A 27403-nucleotide genomic window follows, 5' to 3' on the forward strand; every position below is an offset into this window, starting at 1 on the left:
TTCCGATGGATAAAGGTTGAATCAAGGCAGGGGTCCATGCTGGCCCCAGTGGATCATTCATGGAACAATGTCTATTCCAGAAGGGTGCTTTAGATGTGTTTAAATCCCACTGAAGTCAAGGGACTTAGCACATACTTAAAGAAAAACACATGCTTAAATACTTTCCTTAAACAAAGGCTGAAGCTTAAACTAATTCTCTTCAGCTGCATGTTAGTTGCTCCCTATACAGCTTTTGCAAAGACTGATGGAAACCAATAGACATTAAATCAGTGTCATAGCCTAGGTGGATGCAGGTGTTCCACTGTCCAGGGCTTACACAAGTATCTGTCTTGGTAGAATAAAGGGAAGGTGGTAAATAAACCAACACAGTCTGGAAACCATGTGTGCAGTGGCCTCAGACAAGGCTGAGTCTTACGTGTTGCAGATCCTGAGAATGACTCTCAGTGGCCTCTGCAGACAGACATTCTGCACTCGAGGAGGACAGACCAGATGCAGCACTGAGGTTATGAGCAGTCAAAGACTGAATGATCTTTGCCCTAAACGTTTGCTGAATAGACACAGCTAATGAATGAACTGGTGGGCACTGCAGTATGCTTGTCTATGACTTGGAAGCAGGACGAGACTGAGCTGATAAATTACTGGCTATGCATATTTTGGCCAGAACATTTAACTGTCTAAAGCACTAATGAATCCCTTAATGGTTTTGATTTCTTACAATCCTCCACCAGCAGTAATTCATTTCAATCTTGAATGCATCAGGGACTGTAAATCTGTTTGAAACTCTTTAACAGTCAAAGACATTCATTATAAAGAATGAATTCCTGTTAAACAATCTTAAAAATGCATTAAAGAAATGACACCAAAAAGTGGCTCAAGGACTGTCTACAGCTTCGATGTAAGGGAAAAAAATATCTCTCTCCATAATGAAGTATTTACTTGTGCTAAAAAACTTCCCATGTCTGGTTCTGTAATTGTGGAATTAACTGTGTGATAATAACAACAGAGAATTTAATGGAAATGCCTGCTGCCTTTTGGATGAAACCATAGGTTCCTTCAATGCCCATGCTGACATGAACTGCCTGGCTGCAGTAAATTATATCAGGCAAGGCTATTCAAGTATCCACACTGACACTAATTCTCACTGACTATAGTATAAATGATACAGGATGGATAATTCCACCACACCAGTGGCCAACTGGAATGTGTTTTGCAATTCATGGGCACCTGGAATGAAGTAAAATTGTGTCAACATGTAACAGTTACTCCTGTAATTATCTGTGATGCAGATGGATTTAAGAGAAATCCTTTCACATCTTCTTCTGCATGGTGGTGTTTAACTGCTAGTGAAAACACTGGAAGGTATTACAAAGTAGCAAGTAATTAATTGCAAGCAGTTCTCAAGGAAAAGCATATTTATAGTCCTCAAAATTAACTCTGATATCATGAGAACTTGAAACTAAAATGGTGGTATTTCAGAAATCCTTCCCATTGGAAAAGGGAACAATTAAAAAAATAACTTCAAGAATTACATTGATTCACTTAAAACTTTGAGATTAATGTTATTGCCTCTTTTTTTTTTGTTTGTTTGTTTTAGTTTTTGTTGTTGTTGTTTTGCTTTCCTTGTGGGGGTTTTTTCCGTTATTAAAATACTTGTCAGAGAAACAATTTTGACTAGTTCAAGCTTTGGTTTCCATGTGTGGCTTAGCATTACTATGCCAATGGAGCAAATGACCTTTCACCCACACCCACCAGCACTGCTACATCACAAAGTGCACTCACATTGGCGTTTACCAGCTGAGAGTCAGCTGAGGGCGCAATGTTGGTCCTGTTCAGTTGACACAAAGGTTTATATACACCTAATGTATGGAGGGAGACATGCAAATATATGTAAAAAGACAAAGGGCAGCTTTTAAAAGCAAGCAGGGCTGACTGAAGCCACATTCTTCCTACTTTTGGCATTACTCAAGCGAAAAGGGAGAATAAGCTCTGCTCCTTAGTGGTATTAGCAGAGCAGGTACTTGGAAAAGTTTAAAACTCTGGAGGAGTGGAGAGACTGCGCTGCTGATCTGCATGAGAGCCAAGACCTTCACACTACACCCTAGGAGCTAAATCCCAGAGTGCAGCACTGTGCTGTGATACAGATATGACACTGTTCAGCTCACCTGCTCAGAGGTTTTGTAGAAGGCCACTGAGGCATTGACAAGTTTGAGCCTGTCCTCCATCTTCAGCATCAGCTGCTGCCAGTGCAAAGCCACCTTTTCAGCACACTCTCTGATAGCATCGGCATCGTAATGCCCAGCCTGTAGCAACACTTCAGCTTTCTGCTGGACCTGCAGGGCACTCTGGTGTGTCTTCTGTAAGGAAGTGGCATGAAAGAGGGACTGTGTATGAGGGGAGGAAAGAGAGGTTGTACAGATGTGCCAGATGTATGGTAGAAAGGTGAAGCAAGGTGTGAGCATGGAGATGTGAGAGAGTGAAACATTCTCAGTTATCTTCAGGTAACAGTTACTTTCTGTAAAACATTTAAGTTTCAATTATTCACATACATTTGCAACATGCTACTTAAATTTAGGACAAGCAAGCACTGGCTAAGATGGGTGAGCTCCACAGATCAGCTCCTGCCCCTTGGGCAACAACCCAGGGTGGGGTTTCCAGTGGATCCATTTTGACAACCCCAATGCAGGCAGCTGTGGTGCTGAGCTCCCACCCAGCCTGTACTCAGTCCTTACTGCATTGCACACAAACTACAGATAAAAAAGCAAACACCATAGAGCCAGGAAACTCTGGGTTTGACTCTTAGTCTAGTTTGACTCTTGCCAGCCAGTTTGCTGGTATCAGCAACTTCACTTGTCTGTAGTTGTCCTGTCTGCAGGATATAAAACATCAACACCAGAAGACATGAAGATGCCTTATTAAATGGCATGAACAAATATTGACAAGATACACTTCTGAAAGTCAGTTCACTCCTATTGGAGCTACAATGTGCTACCTACAAGGGCAGAGCTGAGGGGAGTCAAGCTATTTTACCTGCTGTTCCTCAGTTTACTCAGTATCCACTTTACAGGCAGGACTGAATTCTCTGCCCCATTTCCCAGCCTACACCAGCTTCTCTCAGTAAGCACGTGGTGGTTACACCTTCCTCTGAGGGCTACTGAGAGGAAAACAGCCACTGGCCCTTCACAGCCTCCTGAGTAACTGTGTTCAGGCATGGTGTAGTCCAATATTTAATTTTAATCTTCTAAACAGAAGCACTAAAATCTCCCAAAGATGTTCTGCATCCCATTTTTAACTGCTGCTGAGACATTCTCATGTGATACTTTTATGATCTAATCCTTGAACCTGGAAAGAAGCTTGAAATAATCCGGTAATCCACTGATGAATAATGCAATGTAGAGAAAGCTATTAGCAAAAAAAATTAAAAAGTAGGAAGATGTTCAAGAACAACTGGTTAAATTTAATATCCAGCTGCTTTACTGATGTTAGAGTCATAATACTTGTTTTAAATAGACTTTAAAGGATTTCAACTGAAAATCAGTTCCACATCTAGGATGCCTTTAGGGAACAGTCTGCCCTCTGTGTTTTGCTGATCTCTTCCCCATATTGATCTTTAAACACTTCAGATAGTTAATATTTCTCCCCATGAAAACTTCTTTTCCCCTTACTGTGGCATAACCCTCTTCCCCCTCTGTGATTTGCATTTACCACCAAATACAAGCACCTCCCCAGTGGCAGAGGCTGCCATAACACAGCCACTTTGTGTCTTGCTCCCCACTGCTCTCTGCTGACATCTGCCAAGATGTGGTCAGCACAGTTTAGGACCAAACAGCTCATATAGGATTGATAGAAACTTCTTTTTCCCTTAGGAGCTACAACAGCTGCTCCTTCCTTAGTGTGAGTGGGGCTGGACTGAAATAGGTCTTTAGCTGAGATTTAAACTCTATAATTACTAGCAGCAATATAATATACATTGACTTATTTTAAGTTTACCAGAAGACATAAACACACTTTCTCCCCCTGCTAAATCAGGTATCTCTTAAAATCTCTATTATGGAAATACTACTTTCATTAAATTTGGTTTAGCTTTGATGCTAAACCAGAGTGAGCACATTCTGTGAGGGCAGGGTTTGTTCATAATGACTAAGCTATATAAAGTATTAAGCTGAACTAGAAGTCTTATAAGTGCCCTACTCAGGGGAGCCCACAGACCTCTACTACTTTCTCATCCAAAGGAAAGTAGCTCAGAGGAGGAGCTATTCATCCTGCCATGTCCTGACTCCATGAGTGAGGCAAAGGATTTGGCTCAAAATCAGGTTTCAAGGACCAGGTCAAAGACTTGCTACTTCAGGGCAAGCAGGGGCAAAAGCTCAGGGTAGCAGGCAATTCTTAAAAATCCCTCTTGCCTCTTATTCAAAGTAAAGTTATTTGAGAATATGGGTTTGAATTAATGTCTCTTCTGCTGTCAACAAAAGGAGAGCCAAATGAAAGAAAAAATGTCTTGTGAGAGCATTGTCCAGTAACAAAGATATGCATAAATCAATGCTGTGAAATGATCTGGAAATCATAGACGTGGGGAAAAGCTGACTTCCCATTTTCAGATCACTTTCTGAATTTTAATAATTTTTTTTTTTTTTTTTTCAGAAAAAATTATCAGGAGACACATGAGTGTCATTTTCATGAATGGAAAGGCTGGTAGCTGATAGCAGAAGAATTAGCTGTTGATAAAGAATTTATTTCACTATTAACCTATGGCTAAACAATTAAGTTAATCTTCTAAAGTTTTTATTCCTTCCCTTCTTTCAAGCAAGCAATGATTGATGCTGAAGACATATCCTTTTGTATGATGTTCAGCTGGGAAAGAGAAAGTTAACTTATTTGTGTTACCTCTATGGCCAGCTGAAACTGCTCGTGTTCCCGTTGGAGCTGCTCAGCTTCAGAGAGGGAGCTTGCATTGACAAGACTTGCATTCAGCATTGATTCACCATTCCTGATCCAGCCAAGCACCTGCAAAGAAAATATGTGCTTATGGAAAGGTTGCTTCAGTACCAAGGTTTATGTGGTCACCCATTAGAAAATGTTTCATCCTGGCTAATAAAAAGGTACCCTGTCCAGTGTGGTCTCAGCCTGAATCACTGATTAGAAAGAAATCCTAGGATAAGAACGTAATGACAGCAGTTTTTAGAGGGCAAAGATCTTATTGAAGAAGTCATTGCTTGAAGAATTCAACACCTAAAATATTTACATGCATATTCAGATAGTAAAGAGCTTTCATTTCCAAGGTTTGTTCACAACAATTAATGTTCCTGTGTGCAAATACCCCAGGGAAAAACCATGAAGTGTAATGAGGGAGATTTCAAACTAAACATGAAGATCTCTTTCTTTTTCAAATTTCCAGCTGGAATCATGAACCTCATGACTCCTTTCCGCTTCATTTGCCTGTGTTTCTTTCACACAAAGGTCCAGAGGTTAGGGGTGAGGAGGGAGAAGACACAGTTGTTTTCATCTAACATGGAGTTAAGAAGCAGTTGGAGTTTCCACCTGCATGCAGAGCTGGGAAGGAATCACAGGTCTTGCATTTTATATTGAGTCAGGAATATTCTGAGTAATTGTAGATATGCAACTCCTGCTGTAATAACTGAAGAATCAAATCCTAAATATATATAATTTGTCTATCAACCTTGCATTTATTCATTTAAGCAGCAACATTTTCTGCTATTTTAAGACACCTGTTTCTAAAATAAGCATCCAGAACACGTGCAAGTTTATTGCAGTGTTGCCTCAAAGCCTGTTTTCTACCTTGTGTGGTTGTCAAATTATTCCAATAAAGCCAGAATGTTGCTGAAATCAATCTGCAGGAAGTCCTGACTGCCCAATCACGGAGCTAAATTTAGCTCACAAATTACAAAGCTGCAAAATAGACTTTGCTGATTCTACATAGTAATTTCCTTTTTGTGCAATCAGTGTCACTAAACAATCCATTAAACTGTCTGAAAGAAATGGGGATTTTCTGTTGTTTTGGTTTGTAACCTGACATCATGTATCATCCTAGTTATAGCCATTCAGTTCCCTGGAAGGTAGGAAAATTAGTTTTCCCTAAGAGAAAGAAAGGGGAGCCATCTACACATGTAGCTGACCCTAATTTGTAGAAAATTACATTCTGCTCAGTACAATAGTGTGGAAGATTTCATTTGTCAGCTTCCTTTCTTTCATCAGCAGGTGGTTTTGCTCCTGTGGGAAATGCAACAAAGATTTAAAGGAAAACAAATCCAGTTATCATATGGCAATGTTTTTGGCTGGCATTTTCTATAATCCATCAGATAAGAAAGCTACATTATTACCAACTACATGGTACAAAAAGCTGAAGTTAACCAAAAGATCACTGTCTCTAGGAAAGACTTGAAGTGAGGACATCATAAAGCAAGACATCTTTTCATATTTTATATATGAAAAAATATATATATTTATATCTTTATATATTTTATATATTTTTTTTATATGTGATATATCCTGGTTTGGGCCATATAGAGTACAGGAAATACTAAGTATGTCTGCTAAAAATGTAACACTAGAAACCTCAGTCTTAGCAACTTCATTAGTTAAAAAAAAAAGGCTGAGTAAGGAGGAAGAGGGACCATACAACTGTGAGCACCCAGGTTTCCTCTAGTGTTAATGATCCTCTTCTTTCATGTTTCTAAAAAAGACTTAAGGCCTTGCTAATGATATCCACCAAGTTACACTGGAAAAGATTTTTAAGTGTAAAGGCAAAATAACGTAAGTAAATCTTTTACATCTGTGGAGCCTTCACAGCTTCTTTGAGAGGCTCTTAATACCATAGACACAATCACCAGCAAGGACACCTTCTGGTTCAAAATTGCATCAAGTTTCTGAGAGCACTGTGGCATTAAATTGTGAAAAAAATCCAAATATATTCAGTATATCTTAAATGACTACTTCCCATCATCCTCTGAGCATGTTCATCTGCAAGCAAATCTAATGTCAAACAGTAAAAGTGGATGGGTAACAGGCACATGAGAAGGAATAAATACACTTTGAATCACTCTGGAAAATAAGTGAGGAAATCTGGGAGCAAATCAGATCAAGTTCAAAGTTTATCAGAAAAAGAAATAGAACATAGAGAAGACAAAAAGAGGGGATAGGGAATCCAAACATCTGCAAGCACAGCATTAGAAAGTTTGGTTTTTAAACTGATCTCCACAACTCTGTTCTGCTGTTCCTCTAATGCAAGCAATCTAAGCTCTGTGCTTTCTGTCGGAAATGAGTAGGATCCAAGTGAGGGGAAAGCAGTCTTAGGCAGGATGTTTCTTAATAACAAAGAGTTTGTGAATCACTGATCTATACTATTTCAACCCTAACACAGTTCACAGAACATATCATTTGGAATTGTTCTGCTTTAATGGCCCCAAACTTCCATTCATTGTCTTGGCATTCAAACCCTTGGTGCGTAAGATATAAACCAGAAATCCCTGGTAAATGAGACTTAAATAGATAGAGACAGTTGAAAGACTTTGTATTTCCTTGAGCCATTATATCAAAATGCAAACACATGTACATGTAGCAGCCTTGACCAATTTTACTGTGTCAGCAGAACTTAACCACAGCCACAGTAGGTGTCCTGCAGCAACCATAGCTCAACTGATTCACAAGAGTGAGAGCAATTTGGTAATGAGATCATCCATCGTCTCAGATGCACTGAAATGAAAGTGAAGGAAACCTGGGTCAGACTGGAGATGAATTACAAGACAGAATCAATATATTTCCCAATTTCACTAAATGGTTGGGAACATGACTCATCTACAGGAAGCCAACTAGATAGGGTGCAGATATATTTTAACTTGCCTCTTTTTAAGGGAAATTGTAGCTGTGGTAATTTATAGGTTAATAAACAAAGGAGTCCTTAGTATTCATCTGAACAAATAAAATGGTTCTTCACTGCTGGTTTGCTGAAAGGTCACATAGTAATGAAGACTCTGATGGTCCAAAGTTCCGTTAAAAAATACTAATTCAAGGCAGCTGTTCTCCTCTCACAGTAAGTAGATAGCTCAGTCCTAAAATCATTTCCTTTGGTTTGTGAAATAGTTTAAGTCCAGCAGATATTTGATAACGAGGCAAGTGCTGCACTGCCTCTGTATGGCTCCAGGAGCAGCCACAGGGCTGACCAAGTGGCACTTCATCTCGGCTAAGTGGGCTAGTGAGACCTGGTCAGCTGGTGATAACCTGCATTGTTGGCATTTCTGCTACACAAATTCCTCCTCTGTATTTCTATCACAAGTTAAAATAGCTCTATTTCATCATAAATCTACTGCACAAAACTCCACGCTTAGCTAAGTGGTGTGTAAGAAACTTTGGGAACCGATGGAAAAAAGGATACACCTCATCACCACGTTAAGGCAGTGATTGTCAGTCTCACAGGGGGTCTTCTTTTTCAGAAGCCAAAGCACTCTCTAGAGTTCTGGAGCTTCATGAGGAGGTCGCTTTCAGTTATCATAAGTGCAAAGTGATCATATTTTTAAAACAAAAACTGAGGAGAGTTCTGTGCTACTTTCATTTAGGGTTGCAAAATATTCACATTAAAGTGGACTTTGAAAGAAAATGCAGGCACTGGTGTTGGTGCTGCCAGCTTCTAGCTTGAGAGTGATTTAAGAACAAATTGGGTTTTTTTGCCAGCAATGATAAAACAATTCAGATAAAGCATCACTCAAACATTTACTTTAGAAGGAAATATTTTTCACTTTGTAGTATTTGAAAAAAACAACAACCCACAAACCCCCCCCCCACAAAAAAAAACCCCCACATTTGTACTGGTAAAACAGAAACCTGAATATTCCAGGTGTCTGGAAAAATGTTCTGGTTCTCCTAGTGAAACTAACACCACTCCATTTAAATCCAGACATGCACTGAAGTGTGAAGCCACCTAAGGATTAGTAAGCAGAGCATAGGAAAACAAAGAAATGTGAGGCATCCAAATTAAATAGCAGGGGAGGCAGAACTTAACCGCCTCTGCTAGGATTAAATCTGGAAGAATGGCAATGTAACAATACTAAGATGGATGAACAAGTCCCACAATCTACAGACCACAGAGTTTTTTACCTCACCCAGACATTAAAGATTCCTGCAGGTCAACAGATGTATTGCAATAAAAGGTGAAAGTATACTGTAATGTCATACTTAGAGCTCACAGCTCAGTTATCCTTTTCTTTGGGTCAATTCTCCACAACAGCTTAAGCCTGGAACCCAAATCAAATAATTATATTCCCAGACCAGGGAATATAACTCCAGGGGGTTGGACTAGATGACCCTCAGAAGTCCCTTCCAACCCAATACATTCTATGATTCTATGAACATATGATGGCATTTGAAGCAGCTTCTCCAGCTGAGTAGTTCTGGGGCCAGTTCTGTGCAGACTTTCATGCATAACTATTCATGAAGCCACTAGATGCATACTAGAGGGAACAGGGCCCTGTAAAGAGTCATGCTGCAATCTGTCAGCAAACCAAGTAATGTTAAAGAAGGGGGGATTAAAGGTATGTGACTTGGCAGAAGGTAGTTTAGCAGTTTGCAAGTATGTAATGGCTGAAAACACATTTAAGCACCTTATGTGTGGTTAAAAACTCTCACCTGCTTGACTTCAGCCTGTAGGTGCCGGAGCTGCAGGCACTGCTCTAACCTCTTGTGGGTCTGGTCAGCATTAAGCTCCAGCTCATGCTGCTTCTCATGAAGGAATTCCAGCAGTTCTTGAACCTGTGTTGCAAGATCAATGTCTTTTTCACAGATAAGCTCAATGCCTGAAACATGCAGAAAAAGAGATCACTGCATTTATTTGAAATTCCAGTTGTGGCAGAAATATAAGGTGTACAATTTTTTTGCCACCTAACACGTAGAATTACTCAGGGAGTTGCAAATCATTCTCACTAAAGTCTCTCATATGAAATATTTGGCTTTCCCAATTTTCTATTCTTCATCACTACATTTTTCTACAAAGTAGTGTTTCTCTGGTGATCATTGTTCATCTCACCCATCAGCCAGTGGCCAGTAGGACATGGCTTAACCACAGCCTTATTCAAAAACTGGCATGAATATTTAATTTAAAAAAAACCACAAACAACCAAAACAACCCAGCCAAACAAACAAAAAAAAAGCACATAAAAAACAAATAAAAGAAAAACTCTCCCTTTCTTACAGTAATTAATTTACTTTAGAAATGCATGTTAAAAATTAAAAGATAAAAAAGATGAGGAAGAAATCAGAAAGGGAGTAAACTCTAGTCCCCAGATATACAGTAGTGTTACAAGTGCATGGAACTCAACATTGCAAACTTTTTACTCATCTGGGCACATCAAAGGATCATTAATAAAAACAATAAACTATAGTTCATTCAGAATTATTCCACAGACTGATTTTCATCCAATTCTTACACACTGGAGAGAAAAGGTGGCTTAGTACTACATTCCCCATCCTTTGCATCCTGCATGGAATTGATACATCTTTGAATGATCTGGTCCAATTTCATAGCTGACCCTGACTGGATCAGGAGGTTGAAATAGGCATCTCCTGAGTCCCTTCCCAGCTTCTGAATTTTCTGATCACCCAACAGGTCTTTTATGTAGTGGTTACATGAGCTTCACATCTTCCTTCTTTATTAGCATAGCATTACTGGCTACGTTACCAGTGTAATTGTGAAAGTTTGGCCTGGAGGAAATATGATGTCATCCCATGTTACTGTAATCTCTGTTATTATAGACTAATAAAGACCTGACTCTTCCCTTATTGAGGTCTACTGGAATTTTGCCATTGGCTTCCATACATGGAGGATAAGGAACGTAATATAAAAATAATCAGATTGCAGTAATGCTGAGAAAACACTACACTTTTCTCCAAAGCCATTTGATTTCATTGAATAATAGGGCATTAAAAAAAGAAATGTGTTAATTAGAAGCTGCTGTACAATGGAGTTGGATGCTATTTTTAAAATCCCATTTAGAAAGATGCCTATTCTTCCCCCTTTATCCTCCTCAGAGACTTGTGACTTTCATTCTCTTTCACAATGATACCTACACAGGACAGTACACAAAATAATTATGACCTCATGACTGAACGTATCCTCTTTATCCTGGTTTCTGTACTTATCAGAAAAAGCACATGGGAATGTAAGTGATTGGCTTATTTCCTTTCCCAGCCAAAATTAAACAGTTTCTTCATTACCAAATAAAGTGGAATGGCCCTTGGCTTTCCAGTGAGAACTAGAAATTTAATATGTTTCTATTCTTGGGATGAAGCTCCTTTCAAATGCCAGACACCAGGCATTGTTGCTACAATTAGCCTGCATATGGTTCTGTATCCTCAGGACCTGATGGCTTTTTGTATGCTTGACTTCACCACACCTATTCAATATTAAATGCACAGTTTCCCTTCATGCACACTCAGCTGGGATGGCTTTTCATTGTGCTAACTCATCAGCAGCAAACAGTGAAGTGCCTGGGATGCTCTCCAAGGGCAGCCTGTGCTTCCCATGATGAATGATCTGCCCTTTCTTCCTTGTCATATGTCTACAGTGCCAGTGCATGTGGTGGAAGGACTTATTCTTCTCAAAGGTTGGTTTGCCAAATGGAAAGCCTTGTTTTCAGAATAATTTCATACATATTATCTCTACATTATGTTTGGATAGATAGAAAAGCATGGGTGATTTTCTGATAAACTGAACCTGGCTGCCATTTTCTTTTAATGTCTCCAACCAGTGCAGCAGATATGAAGGATAGTGAATTGAAAATGTTTCTAAAAGAAATTACAGAAAAGAGCCACTAACTGGCATCCTACAAAACACACATTAGTTACACCTGAGCTATTTGCATGAGCTATTTGGGAGACACTATTCAGTGTAACGAAAGAGTATTGGTTTTTACACCTGTATGAAGCTGTTTTGAAACTGCTTTGAAGTTGTTCTTTGGCTGAACTATTAAAAGCTTGTGACAAGAAATTTATTATCCTCTTCCTTGCAGTAATGACCTATAGCTATAACTAGGTATAAATGACATCACAAACGGAACGCAACGCTAGGAAAAAATCATGAATGAATTTGGCTTGACAACAAGGAAGCAAAGGGGCTTTGAATTCCTCACATAACACTTGGGGATTGTATACATTTCCCCAGATTTGCAGAGCATTTCAGGCTTCATTTAGATAAACTGCTTTTAAGACATAAAAAGGTAGCCCTGAAAAGCATGAGCAACTCCTAACTGTGGTGCTCATTATAACAGTTAAACTAACAATGGAAATGCACTTTAAAAATAAAATCCAGTTGTGCAAACAATTAAGCACCTATTAGAGTGTAACTACTTTTAGTACCTAGAAGCAGAATGACTAAGGTGCATGTGTTAATGCACTATATGAATGTGTTGTCACTGCAGCTCAGGTTGAGGTGTGAAATCACTGCTGAATTATGATCCTAAGATTTCTGCAGGAAATTGATTTCTCAGAAATGTCCAAGGTGCTGCTTATGGAAACATCAGGCCCTTTCAAATTATTAAGTAACAACACCCAAAAATCAATATCAATTTTTGAAAATATTTGCCCATATATTTCGCTTTGCTATCAGTAGTAGAGCTACAATCCAACTGGAAAAACAGAAGATAGGTTCATTGAAATAAAAAGTACTGGCTCATTAAAAAGTCCAGTCTCTCTATATAATATAATATTCTCTAAATGTAAATATGTTTCCTGAAGGACACAGATTTTAGTGAAATATGAAGACAATTTGAAAGTACTACAAAGTTTCAGAAACCATGACCAGACTTCCAATTCTAACATATCCCCTAATAAAAAAACAAAACACAACAAACAACAACACAACAAAACCCCACAAACATTTCTTTGAAGAGTAATTACATGAAATAACATTCAGTGTGAATTAGCCTGTGGAAAAAGGCGAATCCAAACCAAGCTCGCCTGCATGTGCTGGAGCAGTAAAAGGAATCACAGAAACATAACTCTGAGCTGTATGAAACGTTAGAAATACTGGACTTGCATGGATGCCTTCCATGCACTGATGCCCTGAGTATCTGCACAGAGATTGATACAGTGGATGACTGTACCAACTTGACAATGTTCATGGGGATTTTCAGACACTCCACAGCCTGGTAAGAATCACTGCTCCAAATCTGCATTGAAGACACAAAAATCCTGAGTGAATGTCTGAAACCTTCTTTTCCACCTGCACAAGATTTCCAAGTGAAAAAGGCATCATGTGTGGAAAAACCTGAGTGTAATTTCATCTGACAGATTTACTAGCTTTAAGACCTCCAAGCCAAACACCAGAGTGATCAAAATTGAATCAGTTTTCTGTGTGACATGATAAAAAGAATAAAGCACAAAGAGGATTATAGGGAAGGGAAGAAACTGGGTAAGTTGAGTGTGACTTGTTAGGTAGAACGTCCCTGAAAGAGTCAGATTTTTTCTGGTTTTATCTTCTATAGCTGAGTTCTGATTGTAGCAGTGGTGACACTGTGCAATAGGAAACAGCAACAGCAGCTAAATTCCCAGAATGCCTGCAGGTTCACAGCTCTGGCAGTAAGAACAAGCATCCCTTAACTTATGCACTGAAAAAACTATTATATAGGATTCAGGAAAGGGAGTAAAATCTAATGAATTTTTTATGGAGTATAACTGTCCTTTATTGAAATAAGAAATAGTAGACTCCCAAGAGCAATCTCGCTCCCTTATTTTGCCATTCTCCCAGCATTTAGCATTCTGTGCATGGCAGACATGCCCATTACCTTTGATTAACTACAGTTACTCTACATCCCCATGAGGATTATTGCTTTCTCGCCTTTGGGAGCAATGGATTTTTATTGGGTAGGCTTCATAGAAAGTGATCTCAGATAATCTTATAAAAACATTTTCAAAGTCACTTCATTTAGTTGCTAATCTTTCATCTGCAATCCAAAAGAAGTTGTTTCTAACTTCTTGATGAACATGGATATTTTTTTTGCTAAAAAACAGTCACTGAGACTCCTGACTGCACTCTGTTCTGGATCATATTTTTTTCCACCATGGATTCCTACTCATATTAAGATTCTTCTAAGATGAGGAAAAAAAAAAAAAGAAAGCATTTTAATTGATGTATTAGGACAAGTCTCGTTCATGACATACTCTTCTAGCAATCCTTAAGCCTCTGTTGGGTGCAGCTTGCCAAACGAAGCTGAACACTGCCAGATTTGTTTAAAAGTGGGTGCCTAGAGGTAAAATATTTGCCAACGAATAAAACCATAAAAATACTTTCTATTTTGAAAAGGCAAACTGGAGAGAACTGGAATTGCTCTTGCTTTGCTCTCCTTCTGGACATTTAAGAAGGTTAAAACACTTCACAAGTAATACTAATTTATGGACTTCATGCACTGATTAATCTGAATTATTATATTCCTTTTTCAAATGCAGAATGGAAGGCTACAAAAATCCTGATTCATAGGATGTCTTAGAAACAGGATCCTACGGCTGAGAAGCAGAGTAAAAATATTAATTTCCCTATCAACATGAATCAGGTCGGCATTTAAGAGAACATGCCAAAGGTTGGTTGTTTTTTTTTTACACCTGAGTTGCTACCTTTAACTTTCAAGTGCACACTGAAAAAGAAAATTCCAGTATGGTTTATCATATTTCCTTTTTACACAAAGTAATTCCAATTACAGCTGTCTGCAACCAAGAATTCAATTTCATTACTAGCTTCAAGGATCTCATATTTCAATTCTTTCTCAGAGGGCTCACAGATAACAAGCCTCCTTCTCTCCTTACCCCCCTTTCTCTCATTCTCTCTCCCTTGGACACATCTGCACCTTGAAATGTGGAACAGGGCACAGTTCTGGAAGCAGAGAAACAGGTATTGCACATATTTACTTATGTTAAAAGCCGATGTATTTGGAAATTATAGGGCTATTTTTGCTTTTTTTTTTTTTTGCTTGATACGCATTTTTTTTTTCCTTGGTTGCTTTGTCTTGTTTTCTTACATAAAATGGAGATGAAATTGTCCCCCTCACCTGATGCCTGGACCTCCATGATGTACTGGTGTAAATCTTGCCCTTGCTGGATGACTTCAAAGGTCATATTGTTCATGGCCAACTTCCGCTCAGTGTGACGCTGCAAGCGCTGCTCAGCCAGAGTCAGGTCTTCAGTGTTAAAGTCATTCATTTGTCTCAGCAGATCTTCATTCCAGGCATCTAACTCTGCTGTAACCTTCATGGGCAGAAGAAAGATTCTGGATTGACACAAGATCAATGAAAAAACCATACTCTCTATTTCTGGATCAAAAAAGTGCTTCACATTTTGACTCTGATCCAGAAACCCCCAAATCTGATCCAGAAACCCCCAAAACCTCAGTACACTATGGGTCCTGCCTGCTTAATGGTCATGCTTAACATTTTGCTTAGGTGTGGATCCATAAAAATCCAACAATCCAAAAAGAAACCAGGCACCTTCGTTTTCCCTCACACATTCAGAGGGCTCTGTGAGAGGACACAATGTATTCACATGGATGGTAGAGATAATGTTTCCAAAGAAATTCAAATGCAAATGAAGAAGTAACTACAGAATTGCAAAACAATCTGTAACACCTGTGACCACATAATCCCAAAATGGCCTGAATGTTTCAGAAAACATTTTGCAATGCACTATATTTACATATTACAGATGGAAATATTATTTATTCTATCTTCACAGAACTGAAATTATAAGCTGCTTCGATTAAGCCCTAAACCAGGGACAATTAATACATTTTCAGAATTATCATCTTTATAGTGTATTGTGAAGACTATCTACCCATTGTTCTCAGAAAATGCATCATGAGGCTAGATATTTTATTCTGAATTTGTGAGTTAACCCCCACAGCACTTACTGCAGTTGTACAATGAGCCCTATCCTGTGCTTTCAAGGACTTACAGGATTTTATAAGGGCCTTTCTGTTGTCTTCAGTGGATCTGGAAACAGACCCTGTGTAACTTTTTCCTCCTGTGGATCTGAAAACTTTTAACACTGGGGTATGATTATAAACAATTCACTTTTACTGATGGGGAAAGCACAGCCTAGAAACATCATACTCTGAGCTGCTGAATCACCAGCAGAATGATTAAGGGTACCTGGCTCAACCCAAAGATCTTCTATTACCTGCCAGCAACTCATGGGAACATGCAAAATCTTCTATTGCTTTCTTTGCTTTTTCATTATAACACATAGTGTGATGATTTTAGCAGCCTGCTTACTGTGCCTTCTCTATTTTATGTTTTAGTCCACAAGTAGCCAACCCGTATTAAAGTCTTTCTCTGTTTTCGCCTGTTTGATTAAAGCAAGGTCTGGCCTTCACACACACAGCACAGTCCCACCTCAACCTAGATTCTGCTACTACAGACAAAGAAGAGGGAATGTGCTAGTGACAATGAATGAGGGAGGGATGACAGGGGAAATGGGAAATGAAATCATGCATATAGTCTAGTGCCATACCGTGCAGAATACCATTTCTAAAAGCAATTTAAAATATTAAATAAATGTCTTAGTTCTGACTTATAGGTGAATTCCTCATATCTAGATTTAGGAGAGCTAAAACTAGGTATCTAAATTCACACTTGTGCACAATATGATGTAGTGAAAAGTTCTCTGTTTCTCACTAAAAGTCTTCTTCAGTGCCTGTGTGCAGTGAGATGCTGAACTTCCCAAGTAGTCAAGATAAAAAAAAATTCCATTCGGTTTCCTCTCCAGAAAGCATATGTTCTACCCAGCACAGGCACAAGAAGGCAATCCAAATGGACCAGCTCTCAGCCCTTCTCACATTAGCATGGATGGGAATACATGGTTTTGCATTAGAAAGGAAAACATGAGCAGTTCGTAGGCTCTTTTTTGAGAGAGGCAGAAAAAGAGATTTACTCAACCAAGAACCTGGGACCTCAGCTGCAGGGTGAAAAGCAAAGTGTGGACATCCTGAGGGGCTTCTATTTTTCTTCAGCTTGTTCCATTGCCCATTCCACTCAATTACCTTTAAATAATAGCTATCTCTACAGTCTCTTTGGCCCCATTCCTGATTCCAGCAGCCTCTGATTCATTCACGTGTTGTAGCTGGATTCCCTGGACTGTGGAGACTTTATTGGCAGATTTAACAATTATGGAGAAATGACTAAAGTAGATAGATGCTGGGGAAGGGTTTAACTAGACAGATCTCAGCTAACACTGTTCAGAACTCAGGTGGTCTTGACGTTGTTTCAAACTACAAACAACCAAATGAATTTAGAGTAAGAGCAGGTTCCTACAGTCATGACAATAACACTTAAAGTTGAACACAAAGCCCTTTCTGCTCATAGAAGTAAATGCAAAGGTACAATGAAACAAGGGAATTAGAAGAATTTTATTCTTTATGAGCTATTAGAAATACTGCCCATTTTAATTAATTGCATTGATTGTCAGGCTGTTAAAACATGATCGTTTAAAATTATGCAGGGGTTCACAAAGTACTTCAAATTTCCTGTGAACGTTCTCAGGCATGGGCACTCAGCAAGATGTCTAGAAGCATTTATGAATATCAGTAATAGAAAATATTTTTAGAAATGTTTAAAAATGTGCTACATAAGTTTGCTCTTGCAGCCATGGTAAGGGGATTCTGATCAGAACAAAATCTCTCCGTCCCTTTTATTTCTATGGCTGATCGTGTCGGGGACAGGAAAATCTTTTGGAGGATTGAACTGTCAGGGAAGGTGTGTATGGACATAAGAAGGAATCAACAGATGTCCCCACAAGAACACTGAGATACAGCACTTCTGCAGAACCACCTGGGTAAACCTCTCTGCTGTGGGGGCTCTTTCTGTTTGTAACTTTACCACTTGGCTGTGGAAGACACTGAGCAGCATTACTTTTACCATTAAATCTACAATAATTCCTGCCCAAGCACAGCCAAGTGGCTGTTCCTCTCTGCACTGCATTTTGCCCCTTAGGCCTAAGTGTCCAAGCCAGGTATCTAGCAGAGCAGCATCCCTGGACACTCAAGGGAAGCATTACCAACCCAGCCAATCAGTGCTCCTGATGCTCAAGTTGTCAGCCAGCTTTCATCAGGCTCCCCAAATGGGAGGAGCTGCACCTAAATATCTACCTGTCCTATTGGTCATTGCAGGGCACTGAAGGGTTTATGCTCCACTAACCACACTCCCCACTTCCAATCAATGGTTCCAATTAATGAGGAAAGGAGGGTACAGGAAGTCAGGACATGAGCTGGTAAACAATGTGGGATGCAAGGCAAGCCCATGGTACTTCATGTCACATTGCCAGGACTGGGAATAGGGGCTAAGACTGCATCTGAGTGGCTCTGGACAATCAGACAGGTCCTGTGGGGCTTGTCAGCCCAATGCCAGCTCTGCCAAGGCCATGAGCACAGCCACCAATGGAGGGGAGAAGGAAGGAAGGAAGTTGCCTCTGAGTGGGGTTGATGTAATAATCATCCCATGTACTGGGTGAGAGGAAGAGAGGAAGGAGTCAAGCACAGCAAGAGGTGGAACATCACCAAATTCCTCCGGCAAAGTGTGTACAGGAAGGTTGGGTACATTGCTGTGAGTTACTGAGACAAACAGATGGCTAGAAGGGAGTCTAAGGCACATGAAGGCAAAGAAGCAATAGAGAGCTGTGATAACAACCCAGGTTTCCTGAATCCCAGTCTGGCATCCTATCCCATAGACCATGCTGCTTTGCACATCTCATTAAGACATTTCCTTTTCTTTCTATATAGCCAAAGCCTCAAAATCCCAGCAGTTTCTGTACTTCAAACTGGATCATCTGGAAATGGTCCCAGAGTCTGAAGTTCTGTCCCTAAGTGGTTTGAGTTTGGTATAGGGAAAATAATTTTTTTCTTTTTCCAGGAAGGGGCTGCAATTAGGCAGCTCTATTAACTGCAGATGTGTATTTTTCAAGTCTAAAAATTAACCTTAGATGCCTTCACAGATTGGGTCATGTGTTGACATGTACAGTGAAACTTCGCTTGCATCAGACGCAAGTGTCCTATCTCTTAAGCTGTGGCAAGAGTCAACTGCACTGGGCCTGTGTCAGAATTGTCTCATATATGAGGCTCATTTGGCCATTCCCGTTTGACCCAAAAGAGTGGCTGATTAGGGTTTACTCTGTTCATCTCTAGATTCTTGGTGGGAAGAACTGACAGCACTACTAATGTTTATTTGCTTTACTTTCCAGCTTTTGTGATTCTTAATAGACCTTAACATCCCTCACATGCCCTGAATGAAGAGAAGCACCAAACTCTGCTTTCTTCTGTGGCACCAGAGAGAAACAGTAACAAAGCAGAAGACTCCTAAGAACAGCAACAGGGCAGCGCCCAGGTCTCCATTAGCAAAAGCAGCAGACTTGTCCTTAGGTGCCCACACAGTCCAAAGAAAAGCTGCACACGTGCCTCATTGTCAGCCACAGTCTGGCTGATTCCTTGGAAGCCACACTCTTCCTTGCTGGTTGTAATAAGGTCGATGGTCAAGAAACAGCTCCATATTATTAGTGGAAGATCAAGTGACTCCAGAGTACTAATGAGAGAGAAATACATGATGTAGTGGAAGCATCCTTGATTGACAATACGGAAGCACTGATTGACAATGAACCTAGAAAGCACATCTCTTAATTCTTCACCTGATGCTCCTGCAGCCATAAAAATAGGAGGGGAACTAATGCTGTACTGGACCTAATCTAGTATTACATGAACTACCTGAAATACCCAGTAGCAGAGGCAGCACAAGAGTTCATTTCAGCACGTGAGCAAATACTGGGTTTCTGCTGAGCTCTGTCCTACTACCACAGGCTCTAACAGGCATACAGGCTGTGTCAGCCAGGACTGTGTTTCCCGCAGACACAGCGACCAGTCTAGACCACATACACTTGAAGCAGGCATCCTCCTAAAGCAGCAACCTAATATACCCAAATTCCCACTGCTGAAATACTGCTTCCTGGATTGATCATATTGCAAGACCAGCAGATAACATGACTGAAGGGAGAGAGACATGTTCATCTTCAATCCTGGAGAAAGAGGAGAGGTATAGAGATGGGGTACACAGGTCAAAAGTAACAACAGTAGTAACAGTAGTAGGAGTCCAGCCATCTCATGCCTACATTGCAGCCTGCTTGTGAATTAGGCTGAAGAACATACCTGAGCTGCAGCAGCTGCTGTGCAGGCAATTGTACATCTACAACAATTTCACATTTAAATCCCAAGTATCTTTTTTATGTTGCTGCTGAGATTTTCTACAAAATAGTACTGCTGAGCCTTGAATGCTGCTTACTTGGCCTAAATTCAGTGTTTGACATGTAAAGCCATCTTATTTAATGCCAATGAGAAACCTTTGTTTGCCAATTGAAGGAGGTGGAGAGAGGAAATGAGGAATCAAGCAAAATAAAATACATGTTCCACAGTGAATGAATCACATTGGAGCTGATATTTTGAGGTATGGACTGGGGAGGGGTGTATGAGGAGGAAGGAAAGAAAGTTCTATCTTAGGAGCAGCAGCTCTCAACACAAAGAGTGGGCTTACAAGAGGGATATGAAAGAGAGTAAAGTTGCTTGGGAAGAGCAAGTAACTGTAGGAGGCAGGTTGCAAGAGAAATGATGGTGCGAGTAGGAGGAGAAGCAAAGGTGAGAAGAGTGGGTAGAGCATGGGGATGAGGCAAGACAGAAAGAACAGTCACACAGACTCAGGACAGATCTGCGCAGAGCTCAGAATCAAGAAAAGGGAATATCTGCCTCACTTTTAGAGGGGAAAAAAAGGTGGGAACCATACGTCTGAGATGAGAAAGGGTGAGGTGAGAGGTCAGAAATGATCCAGGAAGGAATCAGTAAAGGTAATTCTGACTCCTGGATGTTGAAGAAGCTTCTCTGAGTGCAAAAAGAAAGAAGTTATAATGGAGTAGGGGAGACCAGATCTCTAAAATACATACTGAGCACCAGGGATGCTAGGGGTGACAACACTTGGCTCTGCTTCAGCGTTCAGAACAGGCTGGAAGAGCAAAGGACTGGATGTGACAGTGTAAGTGGATCTACAAGCAGACTACTACTGAAGGTAAAGGTAGAGGAGATACTGGTAGGAAAGGGTGAGTGAAACTGTCATTTTTACAGATCATGTAAGCAGAAAGTTTGCTGTTCCTGCTTCTCAGGCCTTGGTTTGGGCTGACGCTGTGCAATATGACAATACTGTCACCCATTTTCTGATGACAGAGATGCCACACTGCCTTAGTGGGGACCTGGGCCACTGAAGTATGAAAAGGCTGTCACAGTGATGATTCTGCTTCAGTGCTTTTGACTCCTGAATCCCAAAACCATCAAGAAAAACAATGGAATTCAGCTCCAAGAGACAGGTGCCCGGAACAACTTAGTGCCTACCTTCCCTTCAAATGAAGTGATGTGCAGTTAGAAAACCAGGTATATATGGAAAAGAAAAACAAAACCTCACTGGGCACGAGACAGGATTCCAGCTTATGAATATAACAGGCTGAATTTTTTCTTACCGTTCCCTTCAAATTATCTCATGATCCCTGTAACACTATTTCTAATAAAGAAGCTCACACCTGAACGCCAGCTCTATGTCAGTGAGGGGCTATAAAACATCTTGTACCTTCAAGCAGACAGCTAATTCACTAATGTTATAAACCTGAAACTCAAGTGAGCTGTAAATAACTGTGAAGTAAACTACTGTCTGAAAGCTGGCTCCTGTTCCCTTTAAACTCATGCTGAAGGATGGAGGCAAAGAGCCAGAAGAGCCAGCAAGTGAAATCAAGGCTGATAAATTTAATTAGCAGGTAAAATGGAGCCAAAGGGATTGAATGGAGGAAAATAAGATATCCAGCAGGTGAAGATTTTAGTGATCATAGGGCTTTTTGAAAGATAACAAACAGCATACAGGATCAAATTTATTTTGTATAGTGGGAACCCCCATAATCCCTTCAGGACTATTTTTTGGCCTAGGAACCATGTTGCTGTAAGACTGCAGTGCATAGGCTCTGTCTAGCATTCAACAGATCTATGTGGACTGTGGGAAACAAAACAACACACACAAGGGAAGGAGCCAGGTGGCTCTGGGAAAGGGAGATGGGAATTTCTTTGGAGGTAACCAACAATTGTTGCCAGACAGGTATTGGCTGAGATAATTCCTGTTCCCAGACACAAAGGTTTATAGAGGCCTACAGGTTGTTTTTTCATCTTTCTATAAAAGATATAAAGAAAAAACATGCCAAAAGACTATCAGTCTTTTTGTTAGGGGTTGCAACTCAGTGTATTTTACTATTAACTTCTTGTGCACTTACTCAGTACTTGACTGTTTATTAGCATGCATTCAAATAATGGTTAATAAGCCTTTAGAAGACTATTTCTGAAGCAAAGGAAAATGTATACTTGATAGATTTTACTGAGGATATAACTCTGGAATAAGACTGTGCTTCATATGGATAACATGCTCAGTGTGCTGCCAGCACTGCCTCTAATGCCTGCCAGCTATTTTTCCTTAAGTCTTACACCCTATTTCCTTGTAGTGGATCAGCTACCACAGTCACATTGCATGAAATCTCCTGAATTACTTGGTTGGCTGCATGAACACGGTTGAAGTCTGCATCATATAGAAAGCCCAACCATATAACCCCAATGATTCTGTCTCGTCTTGAAATGTGTTACAACTTGGTAAAGGAATAACATCAGGCACCAAAGTCAGACATGCTTCCTAAATAAAGAATGGGTTGTCATTTTATGGTTTTAAAACCTAAGGCAGAATAGCTTCCCATAGGGACAGCTAGGCTCTCTCATGTTTCTGCTATGCCTCTTTCCAGGTGTTGCCATAGTTTGGATTTCACACTTTATCCCAAGAATCCAGAGCATAAATATCAATCAATGTAATGAGATTAAGGGAAGAAAGAACAGGCAGCACATGCTCTGTGCCTGTGCTTTCGTATCCAAATCCGTATCTGCCAAACCTGCCTCGATTCAAGTACAACACAAAAGCTGCTTGTGGGGCTCAGAAGTCCTTAGAAGTTCTAAATGAACACAGCTGGTCTGTCTTGCCAAAGAAAAAGGCAGGTGGCTTCTCTTTACTTAAAATACTCTTCCTGAAGACGAAATGCAACAATAGTTGGCAGATTTCAGTACAAGAAAAGGTCCAATGATGCCTAAATAGACAGCAGTAAGTGTTGCTTGTGCAGTAATCATTAATTTGGAAGTTTGTCTGGACTCCAAACCTCTGTCAAGAAGAGATTACAGAAAAGCTCAAAAACCAGGAGGGTTACAAAGCAGATGGGCACAGTGCAAGTAAAGGAAGGGGTGCCAAAGGAAAGGGTTCTGTGGTCCGTGACATGCAGGTCAGTATCTTTGGAAAACAGCAAAAGCAGGAAAGTTTCCAAAGATCAAAGGACAGTCAAATACTTTCTAAATAAAACTGAAGGCAAATCATTCAATTGTCATTCGTGAGTTTGAACAATTCCAAATACTTTCAGTTTGTATCATTAATTAGAAAGGAGAGGGAGACATGGTAGTAGGGAAAAATTAAGGTAATAAAAAAATGTTTGGTACCAAAATGGGATGGAAAGAGACAACACCAGATGTAACTATTCTCTGAAACTGAGCTCTAATGCACAGCCTTCCCCAAAACTGTTGGAAGCAGATGGGCTCCCACAGCTGCACCCCTCTGGCTTCTAGAGAGATGCAAGATTTTCCCTCACCAGAGGTCCCAGGGAAGGGTCCTCATTGTAAGGGATCCCCTGGAGCACACAAAACTGAGAAGAAAGGGTGAGAAAACAGGCTTGAAGGGTAAAAAGGGGAAACTCAATGTTGACAATCCAGAAGCAGCAAAGAGGACAAAGGTGCTCAAACTGAGAGGTGGAGGGCTCAATTTTTGCAGGTTTGTGTGACTGCAGGAAGGAGAAAGATTAACAGGGCTGCAGCAGGTAGAGGGGTTTTGTTAGGGTTGTGTTCAATATGGCACTGCTCTTTGGACAGATGGAAGGCAGCTTATCTGGATGTGAAAGGGAGAAATTCAAGTGACAATCATGCTGTCACACGTTATTTCACTATTCTTAATCTATGCAGGATCTAGGCTATCATGGAAAATTAAAACCTAAATACATTTCCAGTCATAGCTCAGGCTACTTGCCTTTAGTAGAAAAACGACTTAATTTTGTGGTTTGAATTTCATCATCTTTTTCCCTTAAAAGCTTGGAACAGTCAACCATCAGAAGTACTACATTCTTTTTAATTATGGTAATGAAAAACTCTTTTTGCCTCTCAAAAATGGCATGAGATCATTTTATTAATTTTGATAACAGTTTCCTACTGACTTGGAGTCCTTAGTACACAGCTGAGACAACTGACTGCAATCTACTTTGTAAGGGTCATTATTGTATCAATTTGAGGCAATTCAGCTGTTGCTTGAAATGCATCACATACGTGTGCCACTAAATATTTTATTTCAAATTGTCTTTCTTTATATTATCCATCAAATTGTTTTTCTTCTTTAAACACTTAATGTACTTTTAAAATTTAAGATTGTGTATTCAGTTATAAACTAAATGTAATAATTATTCTCAAGTAGAAATATTTTCCATAAAATAATACATTTCAGAAAGAATAAAATCATCTGCCCATAAACTCCCCATGAAATGTGTTCTCAGATTTCCCTGTAATATTAATCTTGCAGAGGGAATTCAGATGTTCTTATACAAAAAATACAAAGCTACAGTGACAACTAAGTGGTGATTTTCTTTAAAATCCTTTCCAGCTAATCTGATTTTAGAAAACTCTGAAGCACATTTCCAATTTTAAATATCTTACTGTATCACAGCCACTCCCAATGTGTCTGTGAATACACAGAAGTAGGATTCATGCAGAAACAAAAGAGAGGGTTCTACACAGTGTTCCCATCTCTGGTACCACACATGGAGGGGACTAGGTTAAGTCACATTATCTCATGTCTCAGTTGCCCCATTAGTAAAGCAACCCATGGTGGTAACAGCCTTTGAGATCTTGGATCAAAAGACTATGTACAAAGAAAAACAACTTGAAAACAGTGATTATTATTACCTTTTTTTTAGATCTTTACTTAAATCAGCAGAATTCTAGGGTCAGACCTAGAATTTGCAGCGAAACACAAAGAGGCTGAGATCTTACCAAATGACTCACATGGGTTCACCATATACTGCCTACAGATAACATTTGGGTGCTCCAGAAGCACAACATTTTTTGGCTTGTTTTACTTTTTTTCTTTATTTTTTGAAAACACCAGTGCCATTTACAGGTATGTAAAAATTAATGCACCATTTATATCTCTAGAGTAAAATTCTGAATTATTCAACATTTTCACATGACTGTATCAAAGTATCTTCTGTTTATGTGAGATACTACAGTTACTGCAGGGTTCTGAATTTTGGATGTAGTATTAAGGAAACCCCTGCTCACACAACAAAGTATGTTATCTATGCCATTACATATATTTAAACTTATACACACATACAAAGAACACTGTCTCCCAGTATGAAGGGAGTCATGTAACTGGTAAGTAAAATTAAACTACTCTAATTTATATAACAAACACTGTAGAACAGACTCTGTACAATATCTAACTATACAGTCATAACAGGAAAGATCAGATATGCCTCACTGATTTCTACCTCTGGCATCCAATCATAGATCAAGACACCTAAACCCCCTGTTTCTAGCCTTTTATGCCACTATAACTCTTCATGACATGTCTTACAATAAATGTTTACAAAGTATAAGACAGCACTCTAAGGCTCTCATTAATTACCAGTAGCCACCTTGAGATTACCTAAAATTTACAAACAATGCCTTCAGGAATATACAATCAAAAACACTTAAAGGTGCTCCACGAACTGAATAAGCACCAGTGGGATACAGCAGGAGGAACAAACTCCAGAGGGGACCTAAGTACCGACACATGACTTTCATGGATCTTGTGCACAAGTTAATTTACATGTCATTCTTTTTGCATGATGTCCTACCAGAATTACAGCACATAATTAACGAGATCAGCTAGAGTCTTTGTTTCTCTGCTGAATAATACCTCAGTTATTAATGTTTTGATGAGTTTCCCATCCTGTGCTTTTGATTTCAAAACAGCAGAACAAAACAGAACTGAAAGAGCATTTCTACAAAGAGGACAAAAAAACCAAACATGTTAACTTTGATATATATATTCTTTCCTTCCTCTTTAAATAAATCTACCGTGATGCTTAAAGATCATATTTGAAATATACTTTTCTTTCATGCACAATGTGTTTTTTCACTCAGTGGCTTAAAGCCAAGTATGTATCTCTTTGTATGCACCTTATGCTTCTATTTGAAGAGACAAACCTCACTAGCAACTGATACAGAACTTCCAAATCCCTGAGTGACTAGTGCCAATAAGGAGTTCCAATACAGGCATCTTACAAAGCTCTGCAAAAGCAGGCAGTTGCTCAGCATAGTTAAGCAGACAGAAATCTATTTCAGTGCATTCTAATAGTATAGCCTTAAGCATAGTTTTAGCTTCAACATGCCAAATTTAAAACCTGGTTGTAACTCTCTGCCTTCCTCACTGGACAGCTGAGCACAATCAAATAGCTCCAGGTGTATCCTACCAGTGTATGTTAACAGAGAGACTTTATCCCACCTTTCTCTCACCATGAAGCCAGCTCTTACCTCGATGGTGTACTGTTCAAAAATCCGAAGCTGAAGGAAAATGTCTAGCTTAATCTTCCTCTCATGGAAGAGCTCTTCCATCTGTACCTGGGCCTCGTCGAGCTGCTGAAGGACAGATTCAATGTGGCTGATGGAGCTGTTGTGTGGAGTCTTATTGTTGGAAACGGCCGAGTCCCTGTAGTAAGGCAGAGAGCACGGTTAAAGCTGAGCTTTATGGCAGGCAAAAGAGCAAGAACTACACATTTGTGATTCTGCATGCTGCTGAGAAGCAAACCAAAGCACAAAGGGCTGAGGGAAGGTGTATGCAACACTCATTTCTTCTGCTCGCTAAAATCCTGCAGCTCCTGAGCTCGGCGCCAAGTTTGAACACGCGGATCATCCTTTCTTGTGTCGTGACACTGTGACCTTACACACATGGGGGGACAGAGGGAGACACACCAGTCCTGATGGCTCTCTTAAGGAGACTGGCTAGCAATCCCCTTTAATCCTGCAGACTGACCTGCTCCAGCCTAAGCTTGCACTGCCTCTGACACACCAAGCTCAGATGTTATTTAGCCACCTGAACCTTTTCTCAGTAATTTTGTGTATTTGCTTTATTACTAACAGACTAATTGAATCAAAAGTATCAGCATTTTAGACTAAGGGGTAGGGATGGCTTGATTTCCTCTGGATTACATCGTATGGAAATAGACACAGAACACAGTGCAA

General features: G+C 39.8%; 1 protein-coding gene across 1 annotated transcript in view; it reads right to left on the bottom strand.

Moving 5' to 3' along the window:
• The window catches only part of KALRN (kalirin, RhoGEF kinase), a gene marked incomplete at its 5' end in the record, with an annotated part of 339046 nt that overhangs the window by 164121 nt on the left and 147522 nt on the right, over window positions 1-27403 (bottom strand). Inside the window, 5 exons of the mRNA XM_009996218.1 lie at window positions 2163-2354; window positions 4882-5001; window positions 9634-9800; window positions 15042-15237; window positions 26696-26870. Coding sequence (XP_009994520.1) covers window positions 2163-2354; window positions 4882-5001; window positions 9634-9800; window positions 15042-15237; window positions 26696-26870 — 850 coding nt within the window. The remainder of the gene's footprint in view (window positions 1-2162; window positions 2355-4881; window positions 5002-9633; window positions 9801-15041; window positions 15238-26695; window positions 26871-27403) is intronic.

This window comes from Chaetura pelagica, unplaced genomic scaffold, assembly GCF_000747805.2.
Source record: "Chaetura pelagica isolate M959 unplaced genomic scaffold, ChaPel_1.0 scaffold3, whole genome shotgun sequence".
Classification (NCBI taxonomy): domain Eukaryota; kingdom Metazoa; phylum Chordata; class Aves; order Apodiformes; family Apodidae; genus Chaetura; species Chaetura pelagica.